Source organism: Argopecten irradians, chromosome 3, assembly GCF_041381155.1.
Source record: "Argopecten irradians isolate NY chromosome 3, Ai_NY, whole genome shotgun sequence".
NCBI classification, from domain to species: Eukaryota; Metazoa; Mollusca; class Bivalvia; order Pectinida; family Pectinidae; genus Argopecten; species Argopecten irradians.
In genome coordinates, this window is record NC_091136.1 from 37,392,164 (window position 1) to 37,412,444 (window position 20,281).

The following is a 20,281-nucleotide window of genomic DNA, read 5'->3' on the forward strand; positions in this document are numbered from 1 at the left end:
TTTAATATTGCCATAATACAACAATTTTATTTCAATTTTAAAAATAATAGACGTGTTACTATTTAGCGATCAGCCACATGGACGTAATTTCTACATGAACCGTAACTATGGCGGATGTCAAAATGATGCTGGCTGGTTCATTGTTTCGGAGGTGCAGAGTTATGGATGTAGCTGGGAAACGAAGACCAATATCAAACCATATTTCTTATACAGCGACGCAGCTGGGTATGAATTATCGGATAGTGAGTATTGATTATTTGATGTTAATATTATTTCTTAAAACTGAAAGTAACAAAATGACATTAGTCAGTCAAGCTTTACAAATATCTCGTTGTGTTTTCGTTACATTTCTAAATGAAGGAAAATTGCTTGTTATAAGCATAACTAATTCATCCGTAATGTATCTGATATCGCTTGTATTTAATGTGACAATGGTTTCAAATGTTCGAAACAGCTGCTTCTATATTTGGAGGAAAAGATTTCCTCTATGGTTAATACAACACTGTTTGTCCGACTTCGGAAGTTGGATTATTTTACATTTAATTGATTAATGTTGGAAATGTATTGCAGGATAATATTGATATTCTGATTCAAGAATTATTCATTTATTACAGCTCAAGTGATCGCTGAAGTGTTTGCAATATCTGTTTGTAAGTATCAAATAATTGATTAATAGAAACTTTTACACGATTTTATTGTTTAAAATAGTATCTGGTTTGATAGAACCAGTAACTAAACGTTTGACATATCTTGTTCAACGTTATAAATAATAAACGATCATAGCCCTATTTCGACCTAAGTAGGAAAATGAAACAAAATATATTTATATATATATATCTCAAAGCTAAACATTGCCGTCTATCTTATATATATCTCAAAGCTAAACATTGCCGTCTATCTATACGCCGATGGCCATATCTATACAGCGATGAGCATACTTGAGTAATGTATTGAAACTTTTCTCAGATTATCATATTGAGCCCATTTCATTACTTCTACAGCAATGGACATGTGTAATCCAAATCGATGTGGAAATGGCGCCACCTGCATTGATCTCGGAGCTACATACGAGTGCGCATGCGCCGGAAACTACTTTGGAACCAACTGCGAAAACTGTACGTTCTCAAGTTTAAAATATTATAGGTTTAAAACACCAATACAAGGTGACAATTGATTATATGAAACGTATAAACACTTTGGTGTATCAAAACGACTTTATTGATTACTTGTCAAAAAATTTAAACAGTTTGATGTTAGCTACATTTCATAATCCCATTTACCGCTGTGTTTTTAAAGTCATTTCGTGTTTAATGGTCTATTTCAATGCATTACTTTATTTCCATTGACCACTTAATAGTAAACGGTGGATATTCAAACTGGGGATCGTGGACATCATGTACGGCGACCTGTGGAGGTGGAACCAAGACAAGAACAAGGTCATGTAACAACCCGGCACCTGTAGGTTCCGGAGCAGCTTGTGCCGGAAGCACCTCAGACACTACTTCATGTAATACCGCGTCATGCGCAAGTAAGATTCCTGCTGATGCTCTTATGGCTTTACAGCGTTTTATCGTTTTACTAAATAGGATTTGTCTGAACAATATCCTTTATTTCGTGAACATTAGTATGTGTATAAACAAGCAATCATGACTTCTTTGGTCACCCCTTTTACATTTCATCAAATTTTCAAATCTCAATATTGAATCTGTGTTTCATTTAAATGCTATTATTCTTCTCTATCCGTGTTGTGGGAACATTTAGATAAAAAGGTACACCACCGAGTATTCTCAGATTATTCTTCTCTGTCTGTGTTGTGGGGACATTTAGATAAAAAGGTACACCAAATAGTATTCTCAGATTCTTCTTCTCTGTCTGTGTTGTGGGGACATTTAGATAAAAAGGTACACCACATAGTATTCTCAGATTCTTCTTCTCTGTCTGTGTTGTGGGGACATTTAGATAAAAAGGTACACCACAGGCTATTCTCAGATTATTCTTCTCTGTGCGTGTTGTGGGACATTTAGATAAAAAGGTACACTACAGACTATTCTCAGTTGTACGAATCATGTTTTTATTCATGCTTTTGTTGACGGAGTATTGACGTCTGTACTAAAATTCTTTGACTTAGACCTTGATTACAGGCGAAAAAAAACGTTTTGGAAATGGGACTTTCATCTATGGCAAAGGAATTGTGTGCGATATGTTACGCTGCATATTTAAGAAAATTTTGTTTTCATTATAAAGTAAACGGAGGCTGGTCCAACTGGGGAGGATGGGGCACCTGTTCAAGAACTTGTGGAGGAGGCACGCAAGAGAAAACCAGATCATGCACTAACCCTGCACCTCAATATGGCGGAGCCAACTGTCCAAATTCCGGAACGGCCACACAATCCTGTAACACTGCAAGCTGTCCAAGTAAGCCATTAAATATACCTACTGGGCTTAGTCGTTTCTTTTAAAAATTGTCTCGCAGAGGAAAAAATTTGTTGAATTTCATACAATTTCATGCGAAATAAACAGAAAGATATTTGTATCATCTACGTCAAAAATAGCTTACACTACTTCCATGAAGTCAAAACATGAAATAGATACAGAGATCTCTCTATTATCTTCAATTCTTGACATCGTGTTATTGCTCATAATATAAAGTCCCTACACGTAAATTGGATAACTATTAACCTTATTATCGTGTCGTCAAATACAGAAAGTAGGTCACCATATTACTCTAGAATTTACTCGCTTGATATATGACAAAAGCATGTAATTACAAAGGACAACATTAACACGGGAAGAACAGAGGCAGACACGTAAATATACCCCAAGTATTTCAGAGAAGAACACACCCTTTTCATGTCGTAATTCAAAACAACAAATCCCTTTTCAGTCGACGGCGGTTGGTCGTCGTGGAGTGGATGGGGATCCTGCTCTGTAACATGCGGTGGTGGGACTCAAGGGAAAACCAGAACATGTACAAACCCTTCACCACAACATGGCGGTGCCAACTGTCCCAACTCTGCATCAGCTAGCCAAGCCTGTAACACACACAATTGCCCGAGTATGTACTGTTTTAACTGCTTCTTCTGTATAGAATATATAAATATATCATCGATATTATTAAAACGAGATATGACAAAACTTTAATGAAAAGAACAAATTTTGAAAACACGTTTTTTTCTGAATTCAAATGGTCATAGGAAGTAGGGATTAGTACTTTTATTGCGCAATTTAAAGTGATACATTATACATAATGCACATTATTTATTGACAGTTTGATTGACAGTTGGCGATCAATTAAAATAATATGTGTCATAAATAGTATTGTAATTCTTAAAATGTTAAAATTTGGTGGCGAATAACATTAAAACCCTTCTTGATTTGTGATTATGAATATAACTTTAAGAACAAAAAAACAATCCGATAATCAAATAAAATTATTAAATTGTTCAACAGTCGATGGCGGTTGGTCGTCGTGGAGTGGATGGGGATCGTGTACAGTGACATGTGGTGGTGGAACCCAACAGAAAACCAGAACCTGTAGTAACCCAGCTAGACAATATGGAGGTGCCGACTGTGCCAACAACCCATCTACCGCCACAGCTACCCAGACATGTAACACACATAACTGTCCAAGTAAGTACTCCTCTCTTATGACCTGTATGACTCTACAGAATAAGGAATATGCTTGAAAGATAGTTGTATCAATTTATCTATATAAGTTGCAAATAACGTAGGCTAAGCGTAAATCACATGGACTGATGTGACTTAGTTATTTCAAAACCATATATTAAATAATAGAGTTAAAAGAAGTTATAAGAGCTTGTGTGAACCATAATAGCTCGCCTTCATAACTGTTATATAAATGTGTAATCAGTTGACGGTGGGTGGACATCATGGGGAAGCTGGGGTACCTGTACCGTGACCTGTGGAGGTGGATCACAACAGAGAACTCGCTCCTGTACAAACCCTGTAAAGCTGTATGGAGGAGCGGACTGTCCAAACCTCAGCACCGGACACACGTCAACACAAGCATGTGGCACCATCAACTGTCCAAGTACGTAACGATAGTTTACAAGTACAACTTCAAATTGACTTGAAACTGCTAAATTGTTTTGAAATTTTCAAGATGTTGAGCTTTTTATATATCATATTGTTAACACATTACAAACTAAAAAAAACCTTTTCAAGAAAAAACAATATTAAAGGATCATTAAGGAATGTATCGAAAATTCTTAATTTATAGAATGGAGGAGCATTTACACATTCCTCCTTATTTCGTTTTCAAATGATGATGTGTTTGCTGCACTGTTTTAATTACAGTTGACGGTGGTTGGGGAAGCTGGCTGGCGTGGGGATCCTGTTCCGTGTCCTGTGGTGGAGGTACACGTAGTAGAGAACGGCTCTGTGACAATCCTTACCCTCAATACAACGGAGCACAGTGCGTTGGAGCGGACACCACCAGTGAGACCTGCAATACACAAGTCTGCATCAGTAAGTTGTCACGTGACAGGTGGCATTCAGTTTACAAAATATGGTGTACAATTTGTAATTGTTAATTTTTAAAACTCATATATATCTTTCTGTTAATATCGTTATATCGTTGCGCTTTCTAAAAAGGATACATTTTGACGCATCATTTTAGATATAGGATTAAAATCAAATCAGCACTGACCTCTTTCAGTTAATACTATATGTGATATATCTTGTGTAGTCTTCTCACCAATGTTTCATTTTACTATCCCGCCTCAAACAAGAATCTTGCATTCCTATTGGTTGAAATGACGTCACATGATATCCAAGATATAGTTGTATTAGATTAGTAGAAAAAGTATTAGGTTTGGACGATAAAGTTATCGTTCTTTGCCCCTAACGTCATTAGCAACAAAATGGCAAGTAACGCTTCGCGACGACGGCACTTAAAGAGTTGGAAACAAAACGTGTGAATGATAACGCTGATGACTACTTTTAAAAGCAAAAGGACATCGGCAAGGCTTATTTAGGATTATTTAACAGAAATGGACAATTGCAACGTATTCGAGGCATTCAATGAAGTGAACATTGCTTACGTTCTCAGTCATTTTGGTTTCCATAATAATGTATTTTGTAGTTATTTAATTAAAAGAGCCTCCAATGGGATAAATCCGTTACACAGTTTGTTATTACCTAGCTAATACAGAAAATATTGTGTTTAAAATAAACATGTATCAGGTTATTTTAGACCCAATATTTTTCCGTATTAGGTTTCTAACAAACTGTATAACTAATAAACTATCCATAAAAAGGATGTAAAAATTAATATATATCTTAACAGTTACCAAAACCCTCTAAAGATTAAATCAGTTCTTCCAAGAAGGAAAGTTATCTTGTGCATTTCAAATAAATGTGTCTACTTCCAGAACGTAGTATTAAAACTTTAATATAATACCTCCACTATAACTACAGTTGACGGAGCATGGAGTTCGTGGTCAGCATATGGAGCCTGTACAAAGACATGCGGCACGGGCGTCTACTCGAGGTCAAGGACATGTGATAACCCACTTCCGGCCAATGGTGGACTGCCCTGCTCTGGAGCGTCAAGTGAATTCACCGACTGTAATACCAATGCTTGCCCTGTGGCTGCAGCTGGCGTTTATATACAGGTTTGTGAAGATACAACAACTATAATTTTACCAAAATGTACATTAGATTATGAGAGGACTGTAGTGTTCGTATCCGTGGATGTTGGGTTGCAGACAATAATATGAGAACTGAATAATGGATTTTGTTGAAACTTCACGCAACTTTACTGCATTGGTCACTTACTAAAACTATATTTTACTACATTGGTCACTTACTAAAACTATATTTTACTACATCGGTCACTTACTAAAACTATATTTTACTACATTGGTCACTTATTAAACTATATTTTACTACATTGGTCACTTACTAAAACTATATTTTACTACATTGGTAACTTACTAAAACTATATTTTACTACATTGGTCACTTACTAAAACTATTTTACTACATTGGTCACTTACTAAAACTATATTTTACTACATTGGTCACTTACTAAAACTATATTTTACTACATTGGTCACTTACTAAAACTATTTTACTACATTGGTCACTTACTAAAACTATATTTTACTACATTGGTAACTTACTAAAACTATATTTTACTACATTGGTCACTTACTAAAACTATTTTACTACATGTACATTGGTCACTTACTAAAACTATATTTCACTACATTGGTCACTTACTAAAACTATATTTTACTACATTGGTCACTTACTAAAACTATATTTTACTGCATTGGTCACTTACTATATTTTTGTTTTGGTTTCTTGATGATAACTTTGGATGGATTTTGTAAAACTTCACACAATGTTAGTAGTATATGGTAACATATGCTAAGATGGAATTTAGTGTAAAACACATCAACTACATTTCAATTATATCGTAGAAAGGTCACTGTCACTAAAATAAATGATTATTATGTGAAGTTCATTGTTTGATTATTGGCTTCTTCATTAATGTGCAAATAAAGAATCAAAATATTTTGGATGCATTTGAATTGGATGAATGTTAGACAAAGATCTCTATTGCAATGTTTAGAAAGTCTGGCCTTTCTTTGTTGGTTTATTCTAACATCTACAAAGGACTCGTAGGCCTAGTTTGAATTATTTTCAACGCAAGGTTACGTGTATGATAGGTTTTGGCGACCGAATGGAGTTTTGTATTGCCTCAGCAACACTCAGAATGCTTGTTCATATAGGTTATATTTTTTACATTTCCATTCAGGCTTTTCTTCCTCCCCATTTTTGTAAGAACCACTATGTATGTTCACTCATACTTTTGAAATGTTTTGCGCTTTGTAAACAAACAGCCTCTCTTTACTGGCACAGTTTCCTTACAATCATGAATTGCTAAGATGCTGTCACCCCACTGTCAGGAGTTTGGTATCATTACATTATTTCAATATAGCCTGATAATTAATGGAAAGTTAGTCAGATTAATCAATTTCCATTACACTAGAGCGGTGGTCTATGTTACCCATACACGACATTGGTATCGGTATTTAATTCAATTGGGCTTTTTTATTCTCTTTTTTTAAGCTTTGTCCATCAAACTGGTTTACATGTGAATCAGGAGCAATGACCTGTATTATGACTAGTATGAAGTGCGACTGCTCCAGAGACTGTGACGACGGAAGTGACGAAACGACCGGATATGCTGGATGTGACCCGGAATTGATGGCCATGTGTGAATCTGGTGCAGGTAATAATATTAAAGATGACCGAAAAAGGTTTATAACACGCGATGTATGGGAAGAACAGCACAACTTCTGCATGTGTAGGAAGCAAATTGATCAAAGCTGATAAACGTATTATGTTGTTGTCAGGAGAGCGGTCACATATATATGCTCGTATATATATATTATCGTTAAGAACATATTATCATGGTTTTGATTTGTGCGGATATGCAACAATATTTCGATTTTAAATTAAAATTCAATATCTGGCATAAAAAGCCAAGTTTAAGGCAATCTTACCTCACAAGAATGACATCAGTCAGAGAGATGCATGATATCGTGACAATTTTTGCATCAATGATTTTTTGTGTCGCTTGCAACGCAAGGGCGACACTTAGGTATCACTATGTCAGCGTCGACGTCGGCGTCGTTATCGTCGGTGTCGGCGTCGGCGTCCGGGAAACGGTTTCCGTGCGATAACTTAAGTATTTATTGTCCGATTTCAACCAAATTTGTTATATAGCTTTATATCAAGGAGATCTCGGATGAGTTTGATAATGGTCATAATCTGTCAATACTTGCAAGAGTTATGTGACTTTAAAATTGTCAAAACAGATAAATCCATGGTTTCCGCTCGATAACTTAAATATTTATCATCCAATTTCAACCAAATTTTATAAATTGTTTAATAGCAATGAGATCTCGCATGAGTTTAATCATTGTTAAAATCCGTCAATATTTGCAAGAGTTATGGGACTTTAAAATCGCCAAAACAGATAAATCAATGCTTTCCGTTCAATAACTTAAGTATTTATTGTCCGATTTCAACCAAATTTGGTATATTGCTTTATATTGATGAGATCGATGCTTCTTAAAATCCATCAATATTTGCAAGAGTTACAGGACTTGATTACTTCACTTAGTTATTAACAATATTTTCAGCTGTAAATAACTATATTTTGTGATGCTGTGCAGGCGACATTCACTCCCGTGGAATTCTTGTTTGGAAGAAGTATTTCAAATATTTATCTTTCTATTGATACCAAATCTGATTTATTCCATGAACATGGTACATAACTATTTTTAATATTTATAAATATATATTATATGTTTGATCGTCTTTTTAACAAAATGTCGCCGGCCAGTACTTCATTTATAAAAATGATAATAATAGTAAAATCAATAATATGAAAATAAAACAATGACTTCGAGCGATTTAACACGTTATAATCACAGCTATGTGGAACTATAAAATGTTGCTGTCTGTCTGTTTCAGAACATGTACTGGCGTCTGTTACCCTACTGGTCATGTGTTTGCTGACAGCTTTATATCAGAATTGGTAAACGACACAATAAGCCAGGACAATTGTCGTGGAGATTAACCATTTAAAGACCAATTAATGATAACAGCTCGTACTATCTCTATCCTGTTTCGAGTGAAAATAGGTTATTGTATTTTGTTCATACTTTATAGTCGATGCAATTTTCATCAAATGTTTAAACACAATCTGTAACTACACTTTCAAACTTTTTATTTTACTTTTAAACAAACGATGACATTTAAAGATTAAATACTTGTTCTGGTTGTTCTGTCAAAGGAGAAATTTGAGTAGGGTATGGATATTTGGAATGAACCGCGAAGCAGTCCATGAAACAAGTTTTTACAAGTTTTGTTTCATTTACTATTGAAGTGCAGATCACTATTTTTTAAAGTCACAAGAAATAAAAAAAAAACATATATATACATGTAAGTTCTCGACGAACTGATAGAGTGACCGTTTCAGTTTCAGTTTTCATCAGAATATTCATGTGACGAATTTTCTTTTCATTCATTAAAATTTCATTCCATACCTATTTATGTGTTTTGTGATTCTTAATTTAATTTTTTCTGTCAATCCATTCGTTTGTGTTTCTTAGTTTAATTTACTCTGTCAATCCATTCGTTTGTGTTTATATGCAAATACATCACGTTCTCCATTGAAACAGAATGTGATAGGAATTATGGAGAAAGGAATGCCGATAAATACAGATTTTGACATTTCGTTTGGTAAAATACATAAACATACATATCAGGACACTTTCCTTAATTTGTACCAAACATTCGCCTTGACAAAAAAATTCTTTCCAATCTTTTGAATTGAAGGCTCATTTTCGTAATCAAAATATTTGAAATCGCCAAATTTACACATATCGCGTCTCAAATGCGGACATAGACAATAAAAACTATAAAATATATGACTTATATATTACATACATTTTAGTTTTTAGAGCAGAACAAATCCACCGACATAATTCCATTTATGAAAATAATCAATACAATTACAGATAAAAATGGTAATACAAACATCAAATTGATTTAACAATAGCAAAAATACACAAAGTATAGACACTTGAGATCTGCAACAGAGATACTGGGATGAGACTAAGTAAAGTGCCATTAAAACTTAAAGATCAAGCACTGCCCGATTCATCGACGATACTCGCTAAGTAGATAAAACCAGGTGAAGATATAACTCGAAAAGATAGTGACAACGGAGCGACAGGGCTATTTAGTAATCATCAGAGATTTATCACAAAGGAAACATGATCTTTGGTGACGTCATTAATTTATATGTTAACCGTAATACATATAGGCTCTTAATTGAGTGTTCATTTAATACGACATTTTATGAAATGAATCAAAGAAGTTTTAATTTGTGATACTTTTTATCACATAAATATAAAAACCCATAATGTTTTTGCTCAAATACTGAACAAAAGTATGCGCCTGATCCGATAGCCATTTATTATTATTATTTTGTCTTATTATGTATTATATCATACTATTTAAAATATTTCATCGATACATTTATCTTCATATTCATTATTTGCTAATTGTTATAATGTTCATTATTTGCATACTTTAAAGTAATGACAAGTGTTAATTTAGATCTATATTATTTCAAATTTCTGCTAACAATTGTCTCCATCACAAAACATAAATGCAACAGGCATGGAGAATTACTGAATCCCATAGGTGGATGACCACCGGTATATTAGCCAACATGGACTTTCTGGTCTGTACCCTGTGGGTGAAGTTAATTCCTTCATGCTTGCTGTGATATCATTTCTTTATTATTATACTACTTGAAAAACAAAATTACCATCCTTATATTGATATAAAACCTGGTATTGTTATTTCTTAAGAATATGTTTTACATATTAACTTTCTGAAACTAAACTATACTGTTATACCATTTAAAAATGTTCACTTTATTTGTATATATAGAGGTTCTCCAACAAGTGACTGTTGTTTATCATGTAAATCAAACTCGAGTTAGTTCAAAAGACACGAGCTTTAGTGTCTTTTAAAAATTTGAAAATTAACTAACGAGAGATTAGATAAACATATCCCATAACTTTAACTCTATATTTATACCGTGGTGACCATTTTCTCGTTTTCATTCATGGATACTTACCACCATACAATGTGTAGATATCCGCCATAAAATAAAGTGCCTAAACAGAAAGCCAATATTCTTTTGTTTAATACTTTGAAGAAGCAACTTACGTCGAAATGTATTGCAAAAATTTACCGGAGGCAGCCATTTTGCCCCACCGTCGTCTCCGAAATCATGACATGACGTCATTTTTTTCTTAATGTGCTTTCATCGTTTCTGTTTTGACGTCATAATGAATTTCCAGCAAAGGAAAATAATGAAAATTACACAAGTGACATATGGAAACATATTACGCGAGCGAAATCATTGAATATCAGGCACATAATGTGATAAATATACAACAGTCCCCATACCTCATCACCCTGTATCTTTCGATCCGTAAACTGCCCACAAAACACTGGGTTTTCAACTCCACTCAATTCTAATGCTCGATTATACATGTATTTTAGTTTGAATCCTAGGCTAGTATCGTGCATTTAATAAAAACACAAATTATCAAGTCAAATTCAATTAATAATATAAAGAAAGCTTGTGCACTCGATCCGTTTGTAATTTATCCCAATAGTAATAAACAAAACAAATTCACGAATATCATGATAATAGGATCCATGCAATATTATATATAATCAGATATAGCGTGTCTTGGGATGCCTGGATGAAGCTATCCGAAAATGGAAAATCAACTGTTGAAACTGAAATATCACGATTGTCACACAATATTTCAGTTTCAGGTTTGGATATCTTCATTTGAAGTTATACGGTATCTGTAATGAAGATGATCGAAAGTATTAATAAAATATTTTGCTTCTGTCCATTGAATTTAATATTTACTACAATATACATTACACTCAATCAACGTGATCTCTATTTTATTCTTACATCATTGTAATAATATTTGCGTCTATTGTGTCATGTCCATTGTAATCCTGATCACTGTGTACAATGAACTGTAATGACAAGTGCTTTATACATATACCTTTGTATTATGGTAGGTAGAAAGTGTGTGGTAGAACCTATATGGTATGTGTGACCTATATAATAAATAATGTTGTGTACTACTTACAGAGATTAGTGCCATTACACAAAATCCTATTTCTAAAAAGAAACTGGCTTGCTCAAACATTTAATCCACAGCTATTATAATTTAAAACAATGCATTAAGGTTTAACATTCGAGAGGTTACATGGCTGACCGAAATCATTTGGCTAAGAAGCTTAAAGAGTAACTTTGTTTAACTATTGACCATTGTTATGATCAGAAGAGAATTAGAGGAGCATAAGGTCAGGTGGAATATCCAACACGGCCCGCCGTGTGTCCTGGTCAAGTCCTGATAGCGTCATTTATAATGATGGTAAGTTATCTGATTTTGTACACATTTATTTTTTTTTGTTTCATTAGAACCAAATCCTGAATAATCTACTAATACACTACATATGTTTATAAAAAACTAGACAATACCACTAGCGCTCTGTAAAAATAGATTCGAACACTCAAAAGGACTAAATATTGTTTGTGCCATTTTTGTCGTCAAAAATGTTTTTCAGTCATTATATTATTAATAATCAAATCGTTAAAGATTCTATACCGCTGACGAATGATATATTTTTTCTGTATCAAAAGCTGGAACAAATGAATTAATGTGTTAACAGTTACAAAATTTTCTCACTTAACACCGTCACCACCTTTGAAAAGTTAGAGCTTCTTATCTCATTTTATGATTAAAATATTTAAATAATTTAAATATTTAATTGTATTCCGAAAAAAATCATGGCCCTATATGGGGTTAAGCACTAATTACTCATACACCAAAAGCAAAAATAAATTATTTGATATGTGTTAGGTGTTAATTAGACATATATAATATACAAGATTAAACATCAGTAATTGTGCAAATGATGAATATGGTTTATGCTCTGTCGGCAATGGAGCATCTTTGAATTTGAAACAATGACTACATCACTACATCCATTGATTATGCAACTAGAAAGTATAGGGCGCAACCTTGGAGATGTATCCTATATATATATTCCCAATAAATATTAAGTTTTTTTCAAGATTGTGCGCTATTGTTTTTACTGGAAACATGCAAAAAAATGACATTTTTCACATTACATGTAGTTTAATTTATACATATGTTGTGCGATAATCATAACAATAAAAAATACTATTACAATTGTGTTAAGGCTGTAGCAAATATTACACCTACAATACTTCTATTGGAAAACATTTATTGTCTTAAAAAATGTTGGGGTGTCAAAAGGGCTAGGTCACCGATAGTTTGTTTGTTCATTGGATATTCATAAAATATACGGTAAAACAGATGACGTTATATAACGATAACCCTTATATATCGCATTTATATAACCATTCGAAAATACAACATTTTTCGATTATATAAGTTGAAATTTCAATTAAATACCAGTGAAATATTATCTCTTCTTCAAAATTTGAAATCTTGCGGGCTATGTATATTTATACAATATATTACATTAATAATTATATGATTTTAATTTTTTTTTCTCAAAGTTTCCGGTTTATAACGTCCCTTTATATTTCATGCATTTTACAATTTATCTTTAAAGTGTAAACAAAATGTCTGCCATCAGCGATATACTTTCGCGATTTTCGCTTCTTTCATTTTTTGTATGGCATCGCGATATTATTTTCCTTATTTTTGTTATAATATCACTTTTTATAATCATTTTTAACATGTCATTGTCTTAATGTCGATAACTGTAAAAGTATTTTGCCCATAGAAGATGGTGGCGGTTTGGGAGAACTAGGAGTTGATAATTAGCTGTTTGACAATTTTCTGTTGTAAACAAGCTATTTACGGGAACTTTTACGTTTATGCTGAACGACTTTTCATGCAATCAATGGTTTATTTTCATGATTTTTACCGCCTGATCGTAAATATTTGGAATTACGGAAATTATTATCCCCGTAAATAACTGCATTTAAGGTAACCCATATATTTTCATATTCCAGGATCTCTACTCTCCACTTCAACATTTGTTGCTTGGCTTTTTGCTGTTGTGTACAGCAACTGCCTACGAAGGCGATATTGGAAACGGACGTGAGTTGCTTTATTGGAATAGTAACATTAAGTGACTTAAAGATAAACCGAGCAGCTGCCCGACTTCCATACACTTTTAAGCATTAATTAATATCTTTTTATATGGGGAGTAAATTTTGTTGGACGCAAAATGTTATAATAGAGATTCATTGCGCAAAAGTAAAATACACAGTGTTTAGTTTTCAATGTATTACAAAATATATATGATATACGCAATTAAGGAAATTTATATTCGGCTAGATGACATATTTTATAAATAAGAATATTAGTACTTAAAGTACAGTAAAATAATAAAGCTTCACAGACATAAGATAATTTTCTAAAATCTTAAAATAACTATTCATCTAATTGACATAGATATTAGCGTTTAATTCTCAAAACTTTTTTATGAAGAATGATTTTAATTCACCAGCCTGGAAACTGGCTTTGAAAGTCCCGACTGGCGTCCCAGCTCCCGGATACAACAGTATAGAGGACCTATGGAATTCGGGAAACACGTTGAACGAGAACGACATCGCAGCCGCGAATGACTTCAGCTCCAGTGGGAAAGTTTACAAAGGAAGCATTTCTAACGACTGGGGCACCAAAACAGCCGTCTCACACGTACGTCAAATTATAATTAACATGACGTTTATTGGTCATCTGCTCATGTAGAGACAAATAAAAACTTTGTTTAGAAACAAATAAACAAATCAAATATACACACATGAAATATCGATATTTTGATACTGATTTTTTAATTTATTCATTCTATATTTTATTTATCATTTTTATTTTATTTTATTAGTTATTTGTTTTAGAAAAGTTTAAAAAATATATTGCAGATAATTACTATATATCTACGTTACATATTGTCCTTTGATCACTGGTAAATCGCGGCTTACATGAAATATTGATATTTTGATAATGATCTGTTTATTTTTTTATTGTATTTTTTCTATATCATATTCATATTTTTATTATCTTTTTATTTGGCAAATGTCAAAATGAAAGAAAATACATATTGATATATTATATATATCTACGTTACCTATTTACACCTATGGTCAATGATTAATCGCAGCTTACATTATAGTAATCGTATTACAATAACAAAATACGAATGACCTTTTTGGAATATACCTTGACTGACAGGTACAATACGGGGATTAGGTTTCATAACCCAGAAACAATTCAGAAATTAGGTTTTGTAATGTGTCCGAATTAAAGTGACCCAGTTACCTTAAAATACAATGTTCTGAAGCCCTTCTTTACATTATGGTATACAAAAGTTGAAATAAAAAAAGAAATGACTGTTAGATACAAACTTCTCTGTTACTTCGAATTATTTATATAGATGTTAATACATGTAATACCGGGTATATAGTTTGGGCTTTCTCGGAACATATATCTATAAAGTGAATAGTGCAGTTACAATTCAGATTACATATCTTTCATACACAATTGAAATATCAAAAGTATTGAGATTTAACGTAAACAGGTTCTGACTGGTTTGCTTTACGTTGTTATACATAATTTATCTTAATCGGTAAATGCCAATACAATTTTACCCCGTGTATAAAGACCACTATGTTACAGATTATTTTATGGTTGGTTTTTATAGATAGGTTTGACTGTATGTGCTCTTGGAGACTACAGATGTTAAATCGGTCAATAACTATTGTATAGTTTAGGGGACCTAAATAAAAAGCTTGACAACGCAGTGCTTTTTGCATACACAGAAGAAAAATGCAATGACTTTTAAACATACTAATTGGGTTTTCTGTTCATGAAATATCTGTGCATAGTGACAAATATAACGCAATAATTGTGTAGCAATCTATTCAACCTCTAAGGACATAATCACAGTAAAGTTCTTTGTTAGAATATTTCAGTATGAGTTTCGTCCTTTATATTTTAACACTCTCTATATAAATGGATGTGAGTCTTATTTACTGACACCATAATAGTCCGCGCGGAAAAAATGACATTGTAGTGGAATTAACCAGTTTCGTTATGAAAATATAAAAAAAAAACTTTTAAATGTCTGGATAACTGAAAGTAAACTGAAAAAATGTTGTCTTTCCAATTATTTATAGGGACTATTTTTTATCACATTGAACTTGGCTGTTGAGGTTAAATGGCTGAAGCGGGAATTTCAAATGTTTACTCGCATCTAAATTATGTTTTACTTTGAGCTAGAAAGTAAAATGTAAATATAACATTTAAAGGATTGTTAGATTGCATTCATTGGAGATTTAAATGCAATCTGGTTGGCAGATAAATATTCATTCTATTTATCTATCACCCAGATTGCATTTATATCTCCATTAAATGCAATCTAACAATCCTTTGGTTTTTAAATTTTTACATTCGCTTGTCATAATTACTACATAAACTAACCAAGACGATGCCGAAACGTACGTGACCATTATGACGATATATGAAGGTTACTGTTTTATAAACGTGCTTTACTGTATAACAATATATCAATGTTTAACTTGAACTTCAACGACATCTGTAATGGCTAAGTAGTCTTTCTTTTTATGTTTTTTTTCTAGGTGAAACTCTCTGCCTTCAAAGATGGTATCGAAAAAGCTTATATTGTCTTTGACGCTTTCGGCAAGACAAAGACCACATTCATGGATTGCAACAAGATTGTACATTCTTCGTGGAGCGATATCAAAGGCAATACTTTCAACTATTGCAATATCCCGTGAGTTCAGATCTAGAAGCCGTTACGTTGGTCTTTGTTTGTTTTGCATTTAATCTGAAAAATTAAGGTCTATGGTAGAAAACAATCAATGTTAAATGTTATATTGAATATACCAATACATCTTTTTGGTAAGCTTCCTAGGTTCATAACATTTATGATACCTCTTGAATTGTTTTAACAAGTCCCATTTTACAAAACATTACGGCTCGCCAACAGAAGCCTTTTATGATACTTTACTTCGAATTTACCAAACAGTATCTTAACGATACATAAAAATATTTTCAGCGGCCACAGCAGCATCGCCCGTACGTTTTTCATCAATAGAAGTTACGCCGGATGTAACAATGACTACGGATGGTTTATACTTAAAGACTATGATCAGACAGGTGGCTGCAGTAACTGGGACACTGCAACTGGCAACCCCAAGGTCATGTACTCTGGGGACTCCACTTACATCAACTGGGGATCAGGTACCAAATTACACTACTTTATCTTCATCTATATTGAATCCTTCTTTTAACACTTTTCTGATTTACTTAATGATATACATATACATTGTATGATATATATATATATATGAATATAAAATTATGGCCCTCTTTGGATGGATACCGACATATAGGACATACTTATTAAGACCTATGAATATATTTCCCAAACAACGTCGAGCTGCAAAAAATAAGCAACTGCGTTGCAATGATTGGTTGACGTTGCAGATGACGTCAACTTCCGGTCACGTGCGGAGCTTCCAAGGGGTTATTTCCCTGGGATTATTTCCCTCGCCTTCAAATTCCGGTGAAATATCTAACTTATTCAATATCATGTGATCAAGTTTAATCCAATCAAAACTAGATGAAAGTGAGGTATAATAATATGTGTAATTTGTCATTAAATACACTGTACAGAAGATCAAGGGTCGTATACTCATTTGCCGCGCAACACAGATACACATATATACTATATAGTTTTCGTCCAGAGGAATAATCTAGGTCGTATAAGACAGAACGTCATTGAATTCAGGCGCTCGCTAAAACAATTATGATTGTATTTCGTTTAATTTCAGCTAATCTCTAGTTAATGTAATGATATTGAAATAAGAATATTCTTCTAATGACTGAAAAACTTATATTTTTTTATTCTTGAATAAATAGAATGGATTAAACAAGGCTGCAAAAATAATCTGTTCTGGTGTGTTTGAATGCATTTTGGGTTTCAAAAACTATTTGAAATTACATTTTAGGAAATAGACAGACGGGAGACTCATTCGCCATTTTTGTCCTTGGTGAGTAATTTTGCTGTAACATATGTCAATATTTTTATTGTTAAGAGGTAACTTAACACTTATTTTAGAATTCCCGTGTTACATTGAGAAACCAGAAAACAATCGCATTTTGAAAAAGGTCTTTTTATGAAATAAAAATAAGCATGTTAGGAACGAAAAAAGGTTGTTTCAATTTTACTTGTGTTGACAGAATGGAAAATGGTGTTCAAGGGTGTCGACGGCGTTGAGTCAGCTGCTGGATCACTGTTGGAATTGTGGGATAGCTCTAACACTGAAAACGGAAATGACGTCAGTGCCATCACAGTTACCAAGGCACCAAGCAAAACTTACAAATCAGCCCTGGTGGAAAATTGGTCTGCACAGCTTGTCGATCAAGTGAGATATCATCTTTAAAAAATATATATATTTAGACAAATCAGATAGCTAACTAAACATTATTATTTCCTAGATATACAATTCACAGTGTATCTGAATGTCATTAATTTATTATTATTATTATTGTTATTTTTATTAATATCTATTTATTTCGAAACACGTAATATCTACTTTAAATATTTTAAATAATTGCAGTAACTCTTTGTATTAGACATCAATATTTAATAGATTTAGGGTTTTAAAAATATGATCGTCTCTGTTCTAGGTCCGTTACTCCTACTTTACCGGTGGTAATGAAGTGGCCTACACTGTTTTCAACGGACGAGGATCTGACAAAAAGTCGTGGTTTTCAAATGCCAACATTATCTACTCTAAGTACACCGACATCAAAAGCAAGACTAAGGTCGCCTGTTCAATCGACGGGTAAATCATTTAATCTCTAAGATATTTTTTATGAGATAAATAAAAGTAGCCACTCAGGTAAAGCATTAGTTCGCTACATATTTTTAGCAGCGATATGTTTTTTAGTATCTGTAGTCATTTTATTTAGTCATTATACAACATCACATTGATTAATATAAAATTTTCATTTAATTACTGTTTTTCCACATTGTTATTTGGATTCATTTTCCAATCATTTCAACACTGAATTGATTTGGTCTCAACATTTTGTGACTATTACCTTAATCGGTATACTTCCAAGTATTATCATAGTGAATTATCATAATTCAGGAACAGCACTTGAAAATTCATCATATCTTAATAGATCTATACTTATAGGTTTTAAATAGACATTTAGAGACTGATATCTTTAACTTATTTTTTCTTAAATCTGAAATACCTATCCCCATTGCAGAGACAGCAACCGTAAGTTCTCCATACACCACAGATATGACGGTTGTCCCAATGACGAAATCTGGATGCAGATTCTTGATAAACGGGGTGGTGGCGCCCCCTGTTCTTGGGATCAAAACGTGAGAACACGACCTTATTTCCTCTACAGCTCCGGAACGACGGTCGTCAAAGCTGAATCAGGTATGTGATGAGACAACAGTTCTGATTGTTCTATCTACAATGGATTAGCCTGTTCAAAATCAAATACATCAAATACTATAACATTTGTGTTAGCGATGAGGGTATATCATGTACAAGAATCGATAATTTCGCACATAACAAACATATTAAATTTACCAATGTTGGTTACAGGAGGAAATTGGAACAGCGCCGGTTTCCCAGCAGCAGAAACAATGGGCGTTTTCATCACAGGTAACACACTACATCCCAAATATGAGATATTTTGTATTCTGTCTGAAGGATATATTTTCCATCTGGTGATTATGTATAGTGTCGTGTGTTGTTAAAGTGTACGGATGCCTGTTGTGATGTAAATGTGTCCCTCCTTTTGTTAGGAATGAAATACGTTTTGTTTCTATTTTGTTGTTTTTGTGCTCCATTTAATACCCAGACAATCTGTCACATGTTGAAATGTTTTGTGTGTTTAACTTGCGTTGCTGTCCAGTATATGTCCAATATTGTTTCGATAAATACTAAAACACATTTTTTTTAAAAGTAAATTATCTTGGCAAAGTAAAATTGCTGAATGACTGAATTTGCGATCCGCACTTCGGTCCTATTCTTACTGCATATTGTACTGAATATAAAAATATTCAGCAAAATTTGCAGCTAGAATAGGACCAAATTTGGGACGCATATGATAATTTACTTTGAAGAAAAAATATTCAAATACTTTCGCCTGTAGTTATTATTTTGTATTTAGCTTGTTCAGAACATTTATGTTATGAACTTTCGTCATTTCTGCATTATATTTATTTACATTTGATGTTTAAGGTTGGACCCCGGTTATGAAGCTAGCCCACGGTCAGGGTACTGGAAGCGCCTCTGACGCACGCACCTTATGGAAGGGAACATACACAGTCAACGAAGGGGACGCTAACGCCATGTCGATAGCGGCCGGAACTAAGCCCTACAAGTCTGCAATCGTAGACAACTGGTCCGACTACTACATTAGTGCTGTATGTCACCAGTATATTTAACTTGGTAGAAATTGTCACCAGTATATTTAACTTGGTAGAAATGATAGTCATTGCCGTTCTCGCATAAAATCCTCATTTATATAGTCGTCCCAACCTACTTGACAAAAACCACAGCATTACT

The 20,281-nt window shown here is 33.3% G+C and overlaps 1 protein-coding gene across 1 annotated transcript in view; it reads left to right on the top strand.

Annotated features, from left to right (window-relative positions):
* LOC138319662 (SCO-spondin-like) overlaps window positions 1-20,281 on the top strand; it is a 44,550-nt gene that overhangs the window by 15,584 nt on the left and 8,685 nt on the right. The window contains exons 18-37 of the mRNA XM_069262808.1: window positions 67-242; window positions 615-650; window positions 1,002-1,115; window positions 1,358-1,528; window positions 2,245-2,415; window positions 2,885-3,055; window positions 3,451-3,630; window positions 3,872-4,051; window positions 4,318-4,488; window positions 5,440-5,636; window positions 7,102-7,264; window positions 13,722-13,754; window positions 14,167-14,357; window positions 16,295-16,449; window positions 16,735-16,919; window positions 17,922-18,106; window positions 18,372-18,529; window positions 18,963-19,141; window positions 19,313-19,372; window positions 19,955-20,139. Of these exons, the coding sequence (XP_069118909.1) occupies window positions 67-242; window positions 615-650; window positions 1,002-1,115; window positions 1,358-1,528; window positions 2,245-2,415; window positions 2,885-3,055; window positions 3,451-3,630; window positions 3,872-4,051; window positions 4,318-4,488; window positions 5,440-5,636; window positions 7,102-7,264; window positions 13,722-13,754; window positions 14,167-14,357; window positions 16,295-16,449; window positions 16,735-16,919; window positions 17,922-18,106; window positions 18,372-18,529; window positions 18,963-19,141; window positions 19,313-19,372; window positions 19,955-20,139 (3,061 nt within the window). The remainder of the gene's footprint in view (window positions 1-66; window positions 243-614; window positions 651-1,001; window positions 1,116-1,357; window positions 1,529-2,244; window positions 2,416-2,884; window positions 3,056-3,450; window positions 3,631-3,871; window positions 4,052-4,317; window positions 4,489-5,439; window positions 5,637-7,101; window positions 7,265-13,721; window positions 13,755-14,166; window positions 14,358-16,294; window positions 16,450-16,734; window positions 16,920-17,921; window positions 18,107-18,371; window positions 18,530-18,962; window positions 19,142-19,312; window positions 19,373-19,954; window positions 20,140-20,281) is intronic.